Raw genomic sequence first — 15267 nt, forward strand, 5'->3', positions numbered from 1 at the left:
AGGAGCATTAAAAGGTCAAGGGTCATGTGAAGGAAAAGCCGTACCAGGATCACTGATAAATCCCTTCAGTATTCCATTTCAGTTTGGCTGAGAGCCAATCAGAAAGAGCTGGTAAACAGCCAGCAGAAGAACTGGTGTTTTACCCATCTCAGCAAATGAACTTTCTCGATGTCGATGCAGTTTTAGCTCTTCTTGGACTTCCAGTGTTTTGAGTTGTAGAGTCAGCCAAGTTTTAGCCATTGCTATAACAGATAGGAGCGTTTCAGATAATAAGTCTCATATGTGCAGCGTGCCATACTCCACACACATCGCCATTCAGTCACCAGGAGCAAGAAAACATGACACGCTCTCAGACACTCCCACAAGATCCGCAGTGTAACTTTGTGTAACGTGGTGGGGTGAAGGCCAACACCCCTTCATTCCTTTTCTTAAACTTAGTGTCAGCCTTGGGTAGGACACCCCCATAGCACCACATTCTTCTCAGACACAAATTAAACAAAATGGTACAAAAATCTTTTGGAGTTTTTATTCAAATCTTTACAGACAGTCCAACATCTCAGAATGTTAGCCCTTCACCATGTTTACAAAGACATCCACATTTATCACTGATAAATATGGATAAATATTTCTGAAAAATATTGCCTGGATTTTTTCCTCCTCTCCAGCGTTAGACCTTCAGAGTAATTACTACACTAATTGTGGAACACCATTTGTCGAACTCGGAAGAAAGACTGTTAACAGGCTGTAATTCTCCACCTGCTGCCTGTGCAGTGTGTGACTGCTCAGCACAGTTGCTGGGTTCCAGATAGTGCTATTGCAAGTGTTACTGTGGTGGCGCTGGCGTTACTGCAGCATCGAGGGTCACGCACGCAGGCCGGACACGCAGGACCTCCGCAAAGCCGTCGCCAAACCAGCAGGTGATGTCGGCTGTGTCCAGGGTGAAGAAGAAGAGGCGATCCGGACAGCGTGTGCGCCGGTACACAGAGCGTGGGTCAGCCGCTAACAGCGCCCGGATAGCGGCTGCTGCGTCCTCGGGGCCCCTGAGGAACTGGAACCTGGGCCGCCCTGTGTCTGTTGGAAGGAAGCGGGATGTCATGAGCCATGCAGGATTTTGTGTTTTTGAGGACACGATTCATCACTAGTGCTCGGTTTTTCTTCAGTCTAAACACAATTTCCAAAAAATTGCAAGAAGGGCTCAGATAATTAGCTCAGGTCGAAGAAATTTTTGTGTATAATTCCTTCTCTTATTTAAGCATTCTGAGGTCAAGTGTTTTGTCCCAATATTTGGTATTTGCAAACTCAAAGTGAACTCTGCCCTTTCTCAAATAATAGCACAAAGTGCACTTGGGCTACACAAATACAGACTGGTAAAGCAGGTTGCAAGCAAAGGTGCCCTCTAGTGGATAAAATGTGCAGTGTCATCACAGATAACCCTTTCACTCTGTGTGTGTGTGTGTGTGTGTGTGTGCGCGCATGTTTGTGTTTGTGTGTGTGTGGCTACCTGTGCTTTCAGGAGGTCCAAACTCCGCAAGCTCTTGCTCAGCTGCAGGGGTAAAGCGTACACCCAGCGAACCTACTGGGGGATCTCTGATCCAGGCTGCGATTCTTCCATAGGCCTCTGGGCCATAGGACACCCTGGAGGGCACATCTTGCCCAGGCTCAGAGCCCGTGATTACAGCTCTGTCAGCAGGCCTTCTCTCTGCGAACAACTCCCCCTGCTGGAGGTAGTCTTTCACTTCAGCTAGCATTTTGCTCAATTCACTGGCTCCAGTCACCTCTGACCCAGAGGCTGACCCAGACAGCTCCTTGGCTGAGATCTGTGACGAGGATACGTGTTCTCCTTCTCCAGGTTCTTCTTCAATGGTGTTGAAAGCATCCAAGGTCCCGGAGGAATCCATTTGCTGGAAACGAGGTTCCACGTTTAGCCTCGTTAGCGGAGAGTCGTATTCTGGGATATAAGGTTTGATATCCAACACAGGAGTCCCAGCAATTAGATCCACACCTGACAGGTGGAGCGTGTCACCTATTAAACAACAGAACGTAAATTTGAGTCTTGTTAGATACAGACAGAGGCAATGAACTGAGCCAAGGCGTATGAATGAGCCAACGCACAGTACTCCTGCAGCCGTGGAGATTCTAGGGTCAAAGCAGTGGAATGTTCTTTACAGTCACATGACCTAAACCCCACAAACCCAAAGTTCAGTTACTTAAGGTACTGGACTAGTAATCAGAAGGTTGCCAGTTCAAGTCCCACCACTGCCAAGTTGTAACTGTTGGGTCCCTGAGCAAGACCCTTAACCCTCAATTACTTAAGTTGTACTCAGTCATAAGTGGAAGTCACTTTAGCATCAGCTAAATGCCATAAATACAAATTTAATATCCAAAAGTGCAATAATAATTACTTAAGGACCGTCCTACATTTAACTATATTTTTATGAAACTTAATACATTTTTAATAGGATAATTTCTTATTGTCTGTTTCAATGTCCCATCCACCCACCGCTCTGACTAACCCTGTCTTCTGGTACTGTTACCCACAGACCACCATCTCAGACTACCTCTCAGACCACCGTGGGCGAGTTTGGAGTACAACCACCCGACTGAACCTCGGTACCCTGTGCCCACTGTGCTGGAAGCTCTGACCTGCAATGCCCTCCAGCCGGGCAAGGGTGAGTCCGAGGGCGTTGGGCCGGTGGGGGCTACGGGTGGAGTACACCCCCACCCTCTGCCCGTTGAGCCGCGGGGGCTTCACCTTGGCTTTGTAGCTCACGTGGCCGTTCTTATGAAAGAGGAAGATGAGCCTGAGAGGAGGAAGAATGAAACAACAAAAACAGCAGCGCTGAGGAACAGACACCTTCAGGAACACTGGCTTCTGACATATTGTACATCACTAACGCTGCTTTTAGTAATAATCTGAAACATTTACATTTGGCTGATGCTTTTATGCAAAGCGACTTACAATTACGACTGAGTACAACCTGAGCAATTAAGGGTTAAGGGTCTTGCTCAGGGGCCCAACAGTGGCAGCTTGGCAGTGGTGGGGCTTGAACCAGCAACCTTCCAATTACAAGTCAAGTACCTTAAGTAACTGAACTTTGGGTTTGTGGGGTTTAGGTCATGTGACTGTAAAGAACATTCCACTGCTTTGACCCTAGAATCTCCACAGCTTAACTACTGAGGCGCCACGTACACCATCCATTAGAAACACTAGCTGCAGAGATACTGCACATCACATGACACAGAGGCTTTGAAATGGTACACGTGTGTACCTTTAGAAACAAGAACTTGTATGCCAGAATTAGGACAGTGTTCCTCCCTAGCATGGGCTGTGTGGGTGTGTACACGGTTTTGAGTGCTCCTAATCTAAATCGCCTCTTACAGTCACGGGATCATCATACACACCACACGTGGGAGTACTGGTCCAAGCCGGCGAGTGCGTGCTCCGGGTTATTGAAGACCGACGCCCGTAGCTGCAGACTCGCGCGAGACGACGTGCAGATTCCCGGCTGCCGTGGGGTGCCGCTCTTGTTCGCGAAACACGAGCTGATGTACCCGACGGGGACAGTCTGAACGTGACCTGAGCAGCGATGAAACGTTGACGTGAACCGCTAAGCCTGCTGCAGGAAACAGGAAACAGGGGAGACGTCCCCGCTTCCTCACCTCGTTCCAAAGACGCGCGCGCCCCGCCCGGATCTCGTGACGGCCGCGGCCCGGGGCTCCAACCATCCGCCAGTACCGACTGGAGGGACGCCATTTGTTTCCTGTGCGCGCGGACCGCGCTGTCCGCGTGCTGTCTACGGGAATAAAGAGTCATTCCGTAGCAGCGCGCTTGCCGGTCGCGAGGTATTCCCGATCAGGGACGCGCCCCGCGGATCTTTGCATACATACCTGATGTTCCTGATCTCCTTCCTCATTACTGACACTTGCTGTTTGAGGCTTTGGATGCATTCAGAACAAGGACAGGCTGTTTGGGCCATCTTAGCGAGGGTCGGCGTTTGTTTGGAGAAACGCTGCCTTTGTTCTCCACTAAGCAGAAACTGTCACACCGCAGCCACCCGCCCTCCTGAAACACGTGGTGCTGATAATAGAAATGTGTTGGACAACCAAAGCCTTGCGCTTGGTCCTTTACTGCTTTATGGCGTTTACTCTCTGTTCACTAAAATTTCGTCCTTTCTACCACTACAGTAAAGTTTGTTCTGAATGGCATTCAGTATAGGGCGCCTTCGAACAGGGAGTCATTTATTTTCTCCTTCGTCACATGTTCACTATTATATTTTAACAGCGGGGAATGCAGAAGCGCTGTGTATCCGTCCAGTGCCGTCGCCATGTGTCAATAACTATCTCTGCAAACGGAAGAAGTAAAAATTCGTTGCTTGTACCTTTATTTAAAATTGTTCATCTTGCGAAAAAGAAAACGTACTAATGCTAAAGAAAACGATATTACATTGCCATCGACAAAACAATGCACGAATAAATATACATTTGTTCTGGTTTGAGATCACAAGTAAAAACCTCAGGTGAAAAAAAGCCTTTTGGTCTTGCATATACAAACTTGAAAATTAAGGTTTTAAGCACCGAAATATGATGTATTCCCGTTAATACAAAATAAATTGGTCAAAAACAACAACAACAACAACAACAAAAAAGGCATGGCGTTTGTGATTGGTGGAGAGCTCCCAGGACGTGACGTCTAGAGCACGTTTCCAGGTAGATAGGTGTGCTGAGTGGGAGCTGGGGGCGGGGTTAACGCTGGCTCACTAAACGCGTTGTTCCGTTCGGCCTCACCGACGTCGGGATCTCCGCAGGCACCTGGACAGAACAATGCAGTGATCTGGAGTGTGTGATGCAATGAGGATTAACTCCTGCAGTTATTTAAAAAATTTAAAATTAGGATTCTGCATGTGTGCAAAATTGGCCACTCAGTCTCAACTGTATATTATGCATTCTGGAAAAGGTCAATCTTATGAAAATGGGTCCTTTTAAAACCTTGATCTATGACCAGTTTCTCTGGTTTGTCTTCCTCCTCGTCTGGCCCCAGGTCTTCGATTAAAACTTCCTCTATCGCCCCCCCAGGGGCAGGAGCAGGGGCAGACAGAGGCACAGGTGGCTGTGGGGTCAGTGCTGGGGCAGAGACAGACACAGATGCTGTGTGAGGGGCAGGACCAGGGACCAGCTCTTCTGCTTGGACGGGTGTCTCTGGCTGGCAGGCTGCCTGGAGCTCGGCCTGGTCCGGAGGGGGTTCGGCAGCGAGGGCGGTTTTCCTCGGTCTGCCCTTCTTTCCTGGAGTGTCGCTGGGCTCTCTCCTCGCTCTCTTCCTGCTCTGTGCTCTGGGAGTTTTGGGGAAAAACACTCAGAGGTCATTCCTTCAAAACAGAGGAGTATTTGAACTTCAGTCAGAGCCACTTTGTTTACATTAGATTCATACAGTATATTTACAGTATACATACACATTTTTTAAAAAGTAGAATAAATAAATTAATTCATTCATCTGTTCATATATAACGGGTATTAACCTTCAGCTTAGCATTACAGTTAATTGGAGGAATGCACACATCCGTCCTGACAACAGACGGCCTCTGTAACCCACAGGGGTTGGCGCTGGAATGTAGAGCCTGAATATCTAGTTTTTTCTTCCCGAGGACACACGAGAGAGAGACATGTCCTCTCTGTACTCATCTACACTTTCTGTCAGCACCCAGAATAGAGCAAAGACAGCTAATACCATTAATATGTTTGTAAAGAATACATATGGCGTTCGTTCGCGTGGTGGTACTGCTGCCCCACACCACACTCTATGAGCACCGACTTTACCCATAAACCCACTGGGTAGTCGCTTTCTCTTCAGCCTCAGCCTTCCTCTTCCTCAGCAGATCTCGGTCCCGAAGCCGCCGGCCAATCCCAACTGCCATAAAAACATATCCCACAATGTTTTGCACACGGGTCACTGTTTAACAATAGTTTGTTTTTTTAACATAGATGACAGCTGTTGAAAGCAACAAGCTATGCTAAGTTTTTAGATTGATAGTTTTGACAAGTGAGTCAGTTCAATCCAAATAAAGGTTGCTGGAAGTTCAGCTGTTTGCACTTTATAAGGCAAAAGCCTCACTGGTAAGACATAACCTGACCAAAGGTCTGTGACAGCTTTGCTGTGTTTACTGTCACATGTACTGTAACAGTGACTACAGCAGAGTTTTGACAGAAATGCTATATAGACAACAGTCTTGATACTAAGGAATGAAAGCTTGCATCATGTATGTCACCCTGCACAGATCAAATAGAAACGTTGTGTAAATATCACTTTGCTGTACCAAACTTACAATTCAAGGTCTGATTGTGTAAAAATCTGATCCTTTACAAATCAGAGATACAATTCTCAAAACTACTCCAGTGCTGCATTCATTCATTAACAGTTTCCGTTTTACTTATTGGGAATGAATGAATGTTAAAATCTTCTGGAAGGAGCATTAAACCAAAATGACTGACATGTCCGGTTCTCACTAAGTTTAGTTTAGCATTTTTACGCGGTTGAATGGTCATACCTTCATCAGGAGCTGTCACTTCCACTGGGTTCTCCTTCTCAAGTGTCACCTCCATTTTCTTGTTCTATCAAATGAATATAGTGCATAGGAAGAAGGACAGAACAAAAAAGTGACTATTTGTGGTTCCCTCCCCCCGGGGGAATAATTATCTGGCCAAACATTAACAGAGAACTGGGAGAGTTCTTGCAACGTCGCGCTTATCTTTATTTGCAAAGGTGGGGGATCTGGCAGAGCGAACATATGCAGAAAATGCTCTGGTCATGCTGCTGGCACCGACAGGATTGGTCGTCATGTGTGCGCTGTGTCATCTTTTGAATTTTAAAAATGGCTAATTAAAATCCTCTACACCTGGTCTAGACCAAACAATCACAATCATAGAAACCACATGAAGTCAAACTTCTGGATGAGACTGTTCACTAGACATTATTTAGAGTGTAGTCAATCAGACTTTGGCTAGAATTGCCTTTTAAGATGACATATTATTTCCTATACATTTTTAAAATCTTACATGCAGCTATATGTGACTAAATACAGTGTGCTTTTCCAACAGTGATGTGTTTATGGTGCATGTGGTGCATTTTGCAGGCCGTTCTCTGCAGGGAAGCACGGGTGGTTTGTGGCGGGTGGTGAGAAAGATACAGACGCCTCAAGTCTTATCCCAGCACACAAGTTTGGTCTTGAACCCACCATGCTGAACGCCTCTTTAAAGCATGAGGGAAATGCTTGCGTTAAACCTCGTAGTGTCTACTGTATACCTTAAACAACAACACACCATCACTTGCAACAGGTTGTTCAGTTGCACAGCAGTTGCAGAAACACTTTGTTCTGTGGAAGATGGGGACTGCTTGCGATTCAGCTCAATTGAGCTCATGTTTGGGGGAGTGAGAAGTGTAGCTGCAGCTCCTGTCTCGAATGCTCAGGGTTGTGCGCCTCTTCCCCGGGGCTCCAGATGACAGGCGTTCTGCTCTTATCGGCCCCGTTTCTTCACTGGGCGTGGTCTCAATCTTCACCACACACATGGAGGCTGACTGACCAGGAGGGCAGCTGTCATAGAGCAAGACAAACTTCCTCCTCTCTGCATCCCTCTTCTTTCACTCAGGAATTGTGGTTCTTGTGATGGCTAATACCCAGTCAAGTGCTTTTCAAAGATCAGTTACAAAGCAAAAATACAGCACGAAGCACAAAAGCATAGACGACCATGAATCTACAAACAGAAACCAGATGAAGAGGGGACTCGACCTGTTTGGCTTCCCCTGGAAAAAAAAAAAATGTGTGCAGTGAGTTGACACTCATGTTTTCCCATATGCCAAGTTTATTCCTAATCTGTAGCACACAGAAACAGATGCAGTCACTATGCATTGCTGTGACTGCAAAGTTAATATTATTGACCTCTTTAAAACACACACACACAAAGTCCTCCTTTATCCAGTAAAATGATTTATGTGAAAGAAGAACAAAGACATATGACTGAATCATATATCATAAAGCAAAATATGCCAGGTAAACCTTACCTTTACTGAATAAACAGTTGTCAACAGATATATGTTTATGGAGATATGTTTTATATAATGTTCTTCTGATTTATTTATTATTTTCCTCTCAGACAGTTTTTTTTAATTTTTATTAATTAATGTTGATGGCGCTATACGTAAAGCAAACAGCAGAACTGGTAGCGTGACACTAGTGGCAAATACACCCTTATACTGTATATGCTGCGTTGTGAACACAATTGAGGCACAATTCATAGTGCCCCCTGCTGGTTAAAGACCTTTATAGCCCTTCAGCTTTCTCTTAATAGGTACGGCACACATACGTCACAAAAGAGATTAACAATCTTATTTCTGGGACACACAAAAAACTCATTAAGGCTCTAGAACATATAGTACAAATATTGAAAAAATATTAAATATTGAAAAAAGTATTTGTTTTGCTTTTTATTATTATATTATATTAACAACCAACTACTAAACTGGCAAAATACAAGTTTTGAATTATATCATTATTGTATCATCACCTGTGCATACCCATCACGTTTACTACTCATATTCAGTACTGTGTACTCCTGCCAGTGTGACATTACTGTGGCACTGTCTAAGTACGCAGCAGGCAGACAGCAGAGGTGTACAGGCTAGAGTGATTCAGACCTCAAGGGCTCCAATGTGTATGCAGGAGGCAGGCTAGAAGCCCCCACCTCACACACACTTATACAATGGACACTTCACTGCAGTGCAAATAACACACCTCCCCTCTGTTTCAGGCCCCAAAGAGCATCTGTGTCAGGGTCTTCTGGTGATGCTTGCACTTTCACAGCTCAACAAACTATTTCTGCTACCTTTATTATTTGGAATGTAACCAGTCAATGCAGCTTGTGACTGCACAAAACACATTTTAATTGTAAAATGACAAAATAACTGGAATCAAGGATTGTTGCTCACAAGAACCGGTCTTATGTTTTTCTTTAATAAACATGTTATAAGAACATTCAATGAACGGGTAGTAGGTCAGTTGACACTGAGGACGAAAACACTGCATGCACGCATGTGAGTGCCAAACGAGTGCCAGTACAAATGTATTTAAATCTGGTGCTTCATTTAAAATGGCCGAACAAAAGAAAAACACACACACACACACACACACACACACACATTATATAGATATATTTAACTTCTTTGTATAAAAATGTATACTGATAGGCTAAGTAACTACAAAACACCAGTATAAATTCACATGGAAAAACACCAAATGAATGAATATACAAAGGTCTGCTTTCATGCACATTCAAAGTAACTGCCAGATAGATTTTTGGTTCACAAAATCAAATAATTGTCTGAAATAAAAAATGCACCACTAAATATTTTTCGACCATGACGCCGCTCGTGTTTTTGCGACTGCATTGGCCGTTTAGCTGCGGTGCCCGTTTCTGACCAGAGATGGCGATATTGAGTATATATTTGTTTCAGCGCTGTTTCCCTCCATGGTTTCTCCTCTCCCTGACTAAGTTGGCGTTTGGTTCAGATCATTATACAGTCCCATATTCTCCCTCCATTAGGGCATCTCTCTGCCTTTTGGGCCACGCAGAAATCCCACCGAACCCCAAAGAGGGAAGAGTCCAACTTCCAAAGGGCGCCATGGACATGAAAAAGAGGATCCATTTGGAGCTACGAAACAGGACACCCTCTGATGTGAGTAGCTTTTCAGCCAAACCTTAGTTTTCTGCCATGCTAGCTCGCCACTTTCTGCTTCCCACTGACCTGTGCAGTTAATGGCAACCACATGGGTTCTCCGTGTGCCGCTAACTCGCTCCCGGCCCGGAGCTCCAACACCACCGCGAGCTTGTTTTCATACCAAGGGCACCAGACTACAAAAAGCTTTTATTCAATCGTTAGTTTTGGCAAGCTGGCTCTTTCGCCCAGCGCGACTGCAGCAATTTAACTGTTTTTCGCAGCTCCCACGGTCGACGTTGTGGTTACACATTATTCGGCAGGGTCACACTCGGATATTTACCAACTTTTTCGCCGGTGTCGTCGTGCCGTTTTGCTGCCCAGAGCGGCTCGGTTTCCCCCTCACACCGGTAGCCATGTTTGTAGCTAGCCTAGCCTAGCCAGCGTCGTTGCTAAATGGAGCGCCTTTATTACAAAGCGCCTCAAACCCGCCAGCGGCGACCCGAGCTTCACACCCGCCCACACACCCGAGCCACCCGCTGGTTTTGCTCCTGTCTGGCCCAACATTGCACCGTCCGCTCCGGTTTTTATTTATGTTATTATGTCCATCTTGGCGACCGTTGACACCGTCTGTAGCGCGGCGACTGTCTCGCGCTCGGCTAGCTCGCTAACCGACGCGTTTCATAGCTCGAGAGGCGGCCGACTGTTTCGATTTAAAGGGACCGGTTTATAATTTACGGTGCATCGATTCCTACTGAAATCGATACGATCGAAGAGCAGTAGTTGGAAAACGCAGCTGGAATAGCGGTGGCGTTTAAACTAATCTAGGGCTCATTTCCTAAGTTTGTCCTGAGGAGATCACGGCTAAGCTAACCGGTCCGCGAGGTTCGTTCCCGCCATTACGCCACACGTTAGCTAGCCAGGATACACGTCGAAGACACGGTCCGTGTACTCGATATTCGACAGATTATCAGATTTAGTGTTTCTTTAAGTGCACGTTTGCTGTGATTTTTGTCCCGTTCCAGTTTGTTTCGGTTACGTTTATGTCGTAAACACGACGAAGTGGCGCCACGGCGCGAACGACCATGTCGGCGTAGCCACATCTGCTAGCGCTTCGCCGTGATCCGGCGGAAATGTCGCCACATTTGCTTAAAAGCATGCAAACCATGCCTCGGACACAAAACTACACCTTACACACACACACTGTAGGATGCATCTTACACGCCACACTGAAATTTAGCCATCAACTCCCATTAACGTCCAAATCTCTGCGCGCTGCGTCTGAGGAATCGCCATGTTGTCACTCTGGTGCTCTGAAGAAGGAAACTCTCCATCTTTGAAGGAAAGGAAACTCTCCATCTTTGTCTCACTAATTTCCGCTTTGAACGTTCTCTTCGTCTCTCTCGAGGAAAAAAAACCATGTCGTTGCAACAACGCGCTACCGATGTATAGTCTCCACGTGCGCTTTAACGACGCTCCACGTGCAATGGACCGTTTAAGGCGCACCGAGGACACGCACATGTTTGGGGTTTTGGCGAACAGCCTCTTGCTGTCGAGTGGTTATCAGGCTAATGGCGGCGGGGTGATAGTCTGCTGGTCTTAAAAGGGGCGACGGTTTGGTCGGACTCGCTGCGTTTGTCACTGGTGACTGCTGCGAAGGGCGACGGCATGGTTGCAGTATGCACGGTGTAGCGCTCCGTCTCTGCCGGGGCTGCAGCTGCGTCTTAAATCTTACACTGGGAACAGGTTTGTTTTTTTGTGGATTTGCTGGACGACAGATGTTGGTTTAGAAACTCTTAGGTGAATGTTTTCAAACTGAACACATTCTCAACCGAGTCATCAAAGTTAATGCTACACAGTGGAAGATGTTTCACAACATCCACACCAGTGTAATTACAGACATTGAAGCTTAATACCATCATAAACGCAAGCATATTTTTACCATATAAACTCCCGTTTTGGGGTTTTAATGTTTATAAAATACTTTGCCTCACTGCGCATGAGGCTGCATGGGGTGTGCTTCTGAAGTTAGGCCGAACAGCACCCCCACCTTCGCTATATGTGGCAATGATTAGAGTCCGGTATTAGTTTCTTATACGTTGGTTCCGCTGTCTTTCTCTGGGAATGGGACACTGCCAGCCAGTCTGCTGTATGTGAATAAAGAGTAACTTGCGCTTTAATGTGTGTGTGTTTTAGGTACGGGAACTTGTTCTTGATAACTGCAGATCAAATGAGGGGAAAATCGAGGGTCTTACTGGAGAGTTCATCAATCTTGAATTTCTCAGTTTGATAAATGTGGGTTTAATCTCAGTGTCCAATCTCCCTAAGCTTGGAAAACTTAAAAAGGTCAGTTACTTTAAAAAACAAACATTTTTATACTTCATTTTACAGATCATGAGACTGCATAATATTGGCTGTTTTCTGAAAGTTTATTAATTATTTCAGCTGGAGCTCAGTGACAACAGAATCTCTGGGGGCCTCGATGTTTTAGCGGAGAAATTGCCCAATCTCACACATCTAAACCTGAGCGGCAACAAACTGAAGGACATCAGTACGCTGGAGCCTTTGGTTGGTGGTGGTTTTTTAATGTTACATTTATACCAATTCACTCAGTCATTATAACTACAAGTAATATGAAAACTCTGTTAATAAAGTCCTTGCTCTCATCTGTGACCTCTGCAGAAAAAACTTGACCACTTGAAAAGTCTCGATCTCTTCAACTGTGAAGTGACGAATCTGAATGATTACCGGGAGAGTGTCTTCAAGTTGCTCCCTCAGCTCACCTACCTGGATGGGTATGACGTAGAAGATCGCGAGGCATCCGATTCTGACGGAGAAGCTGACGGAGAAGGAGTGGACGACGATGATGATGAGGGTGAGCTTGGTTCAGTAGTTTACATTGGTTTCAGTAAAATGTTTTTTTGGGGGGGGTCATGCTAATGTACCATTGCTTTTGACGAGGTGCAGAGGGTGAAGAGGAGGAAGAAGAGGAAGACTTTGATGAGGAAGATGATGATGATGAGGAAGAGGATGAGGTAGAAGGAGAGGAAGATGATGATGACATCAGTGGAGAGGATGAGGTAAGGACTCGTGTTACTGTTTCGCCGGTACAACTGGGACAGGGGTAACTTCATAGATACTAGGGCTGTTTCCCTAGAGTCTTGTAAGAGCTTGACAAATTTAACAATGCACGTGTGTGACACAGGAGGAAGACTTTGGCCAGGATGGAGAAGTAGATGATGAAGATGACGATGATGATGACGACGATGAAGGTATATTTAACCTATTAAACCATTAGGGCTTGGTTCCCAGAACGTTAAGATTGAGATTAAGATCAAATAGGGATCAAAATTAATTTGCAGTGGTTATTCACTCTTGGCACTGCAGTGCAGGACTGGGCATAATCCATAATTTGGATTTACACTTATTATACACTGCAGGTATATTCTTAATCTGCCCTGACAGAAAGGATCTGTGAGACACTAGAGGTCGATTGTGTTTTAGTTTGCCAGATGCAGCTGTAGGTCACATTGCTCGTGCACCACTACGGTTTTAATGTTTTTATTTCTGCCCCGTTTTCTCTCTATTGAGGGTAAACTCGGGTATGTCTGCAGCACTGCGTTCATTTTTCGTCTCTGTGGTAATTGGTCGGTGCGTCCTACAGAACATACTGCATCAGTTTTTTCTATATTTTGCTGTATGGTCATGTCGTTATGATTAGACGGGCGGGAGGCAGTATGTCCCCTTTCTCTGCCCTCCGTGGGCTCTGCTGGCTTTATTGTTGTGCAGTAATGACACTTTTTGTTTGGCACTTCCATTTTCTGTGGCTAAAACTGGTGTTGCATGTGCGCGCGCACACACACACACCGGATTTTGCCACAGGTATCTCGCACAAGCTGTTGACTCTTAACTGAGTGTTTGTTTCACAGAAGAAGAAACCACAAAGGGTGAGAAGAGAAAGCGAGAAGCGGACGATGAAGACGACGATGATGATGAGGACGACGAATAAGAGCCAATGAGCCAATCAGCTACCAACCCTTCCCTCCCCAACCCACCACCTTCACCCTGCACCCCACTCAACTGCCCCACCAACCTCCACCTGCAACCGCCTAGCCCCTCTCCAAAACTCTCCCCCAGTTCTGAGCTCCCTATGGGGGCAAGACTGTACCAGGTGGGTGGGGCGTGTGGAGCTGCACCCGTGGAGCCGAGCGAGAGCTCTCTTCATTGGTGGCTCACCCAGAAGTCCAGAAGTTCTGTCAAGCCACGCCTCTTACCCACCCCTTACCCCTCCCCCCGTGTGTCTAGAGACCCGTGTGAGGACTTTGGGGACTGGTATCTAGTTTTGGGTCTGTGCTTTTAATATTGTGTTGGAGAATTATTTTTTTCTTCTTTTATTTTTGCTTTTGAGGTTTTGTTTTTTTTTTCTTGTCCTTTTTTTTTTTAAATCTTTTTTTGTTTGTTTGTTTGTTTTTTGTTCCCAATTTCCCAATAAGATTATTGCTATAGCAACTGTGTGACAAGCAAGCCATAATTTTAGTGTGGCAGCCTGTTGCACAAATCAAGGTTGTAGCTACATTTTTACTTTCTGTAAGACAAAAAAAACAAAACTTTGTAAATAAAATGATAACATTTTGTGCTTTGCTCGTCCTCCTCTGCTTCTCTGTTGTGAAGAAGAGCTGAGATCTACAGAAAAAAAAGACAAGATTGCCATGGTGAGATCAGTGACCGGTGTGTTTCACATTTCATTGTACTCTCTGAACCAAAGGTGGTTGATCTCTGGGATGGCAGAGGCTGGGAGGTTTACTGATCCCGTGTCCGATGTGGAATAATATCATTTTTTTTAAGTTACAAAAGCATTATTTTAGGCCATGGTCATTTGCTCTAAACAAATTCAAGGTGTTTGACTTGTGCCCTCTTGAGTAGGTGTGTATTCTTACACAAGATCCTATGTAATGCAGCCTAGTAACAATGTAAAGTTTAATTTTAGTTATTACTCACTGGACATGTGTGTATCTTAGCCCCGCTCCCCCCCCCACACACACACACACATGTACGTACACTCCAAAACCAGAACAGTCCTGACTGAACAACTAAGTTGACTTTAAACTTTAAAGTCATTAGTGGTTTGGATGTTCACAATGTTTACCTGGTTCATCTAGCATTTTTGCTACCTGACAATAATCTGCCTGTATTAATCAAGTACACTGAAATGTACTTGTAAAGCAAGCATGTCTGATTTCAGACAATAACAATTGAGTTTAATCCCAGTTACAACACCTAGTTATAAATCCAAGCACTGACTGGGGTGTTAAGATTGTGTTTGGCACCACAGGCTGTTGGGTCTCTACAAGGAGTTGGATGCTCTGGTTTTTAAAATGTCAAGCATACTGAGGTGCTTTTCTGTGTAATAGGCTTCATCTGTTTAACCAGTTCAACTGCTACTATCATTCACTAGTGACAGTATAGTATATTACGACATTTAACTATCAGCTGTGGTCTGAAACTGACCAGTGACCAATTTAAAAAAAAGGGTTGCTGATGTGGCACTACCAGTAAATAAGTGATTG

General features: G+C 45.3%; 2 protein-coding genes across 6 annotated transcripts; one reads left to right on the forward strand and one right to left on the reverse strand.

The window, feature by feature from the left end:
- Nucleotides 1-504: 504 nt before the first annotated feature.
- trmo (tRNA methyltransferase O) lies at nt 505-6757 on the reverse strand. 4 transcript variants are annotated; one of them, XM_027022759.2, is made up of 9 exons: nt 6540-6757; nt 5812-5902; nt 4987-5327; nt 3889-4809; nt 3661-3794; nt 3403-3577; nt 2644-2801; nt 1502-2023; nt 505-1071 (listed from the first exon to the last, which is right to left on the reverse strand). In XM_027022759.2, exons 4-9 carry the CDS (start codon nt 3975-3977, stop codon nt 824-826), a joined length of 1326 nt encoding a protein of 441 aa, XP_026878560.2. In that variant the 5' UTR covers nt 3978-4809; nt 4987-5327; nt 5812-5902; nt 6540-6757; the 3' UTR covers nt 505-823. The 4 variants fall into 4 exon arrangements, with proteins under 4 accessions (XP_026878560.2, XP_026878561.2, XP_026878559.2 ...); XM_027022760.2 differs by having other exon boundaries at nt 3661-3790; nt 5824-5902; nt 6540-6756; XM_027022758.2 differs by having other exon boundaries at nt 5824-5902; nt 6540-6756.
- Nucleotides 6758-9202: 2445 nt separating this feature from the next.
- anp32b (acidic (leucine-rich) nuclear phosphoprotein 32 family, member B) lies at nt 9203-14340 on the forward strand. Of its 2 annotated transcripts, none has more exons than XM_027022764.2 (7): nt 9203-9721; nt 11897-12046; nt 12146-12268; nt 12383-12575; nt 12668-12780; nt 12906-12972; nt 13630-14340. In XM_027022764.2, the coding sequence occupies exons 1-7, from the start codon at nt 9470-9472 to the stop codon at nt 13707-13709; spliced, it is 978 nt and encodes a 325-aa protein (XP_026878565.1). In that variant the 5' UTR covers nt 9203-9469; the 3' UTR covers nt 13710-14340. The 2 variants fall into 2 exon arrangements, with proteins under 2 accessions (XP_026878565.1, XP_026878566.1); XM_027022765.2 differs by lacking the exon at nt 9203-9721 and adding an exon at nt 10604-11042.
- The last annotated feature ends 927 nt before the right edge of the window (nt 14341-15267 follow it).

Source organism: Electrophorus electricus, chromosome 11 (assembly GCF_013358815.1).
Source record: "Electrophorus electricus isolate fEleEle1 chromosome 11, fEleEle1.pri, whole genome shotgun sequence".
NCBI classification, from domain to species: domain Eukaryota; kingdom Metazoa; phylum Chordata; class Actinopteri; order Gymnotiformes; family Gymnotidae; genus Electrophorus; species Electrophorus electricus.

Coding starts and splice junctions, on each gene's coding strand:
- trmo (XM_027022759.2), bottom strand. CDS start 3,977: ATGGCCCAAACAGCCTGTCCTTGTTCTGAATGCATCCAAAGCCTCAAA. Junction 2,802..3,402: donor GACCAGTACTCCCACGTGTG/GTGTGTATGATG, acceptor TCCTCCTCTCAG/GCTCATCTTCCTCTTTCATA. Junction 2,024..2,643: donor CCGGCTGGAGGGCATTGCAG/GTCAGAGCTTCC, acceptor GTTGTTTAATAG/GTGACACGCTCCACCTGTCA.
- anp32b (XM_027022764.2), top strand. CDS start 9,470: ATGGCGATATTGAGTATATATTTGTTTCAGCGCTGTTTCCCTCCATGG. Junction 12,781..12,905: donor ACATCAGTGGAGAGGATGAG/GTAAGGACTCGT, acceptor TGTGTGACACAG/GAGGAAGACTTTGGCCAGGA. Junction 12,973..13,629: donor TGATGATGACGACGATGAAG/GTATATTTAACC, acceptor TTTGTTTCACAG/AAGAAGAAACCACAAAGGGT.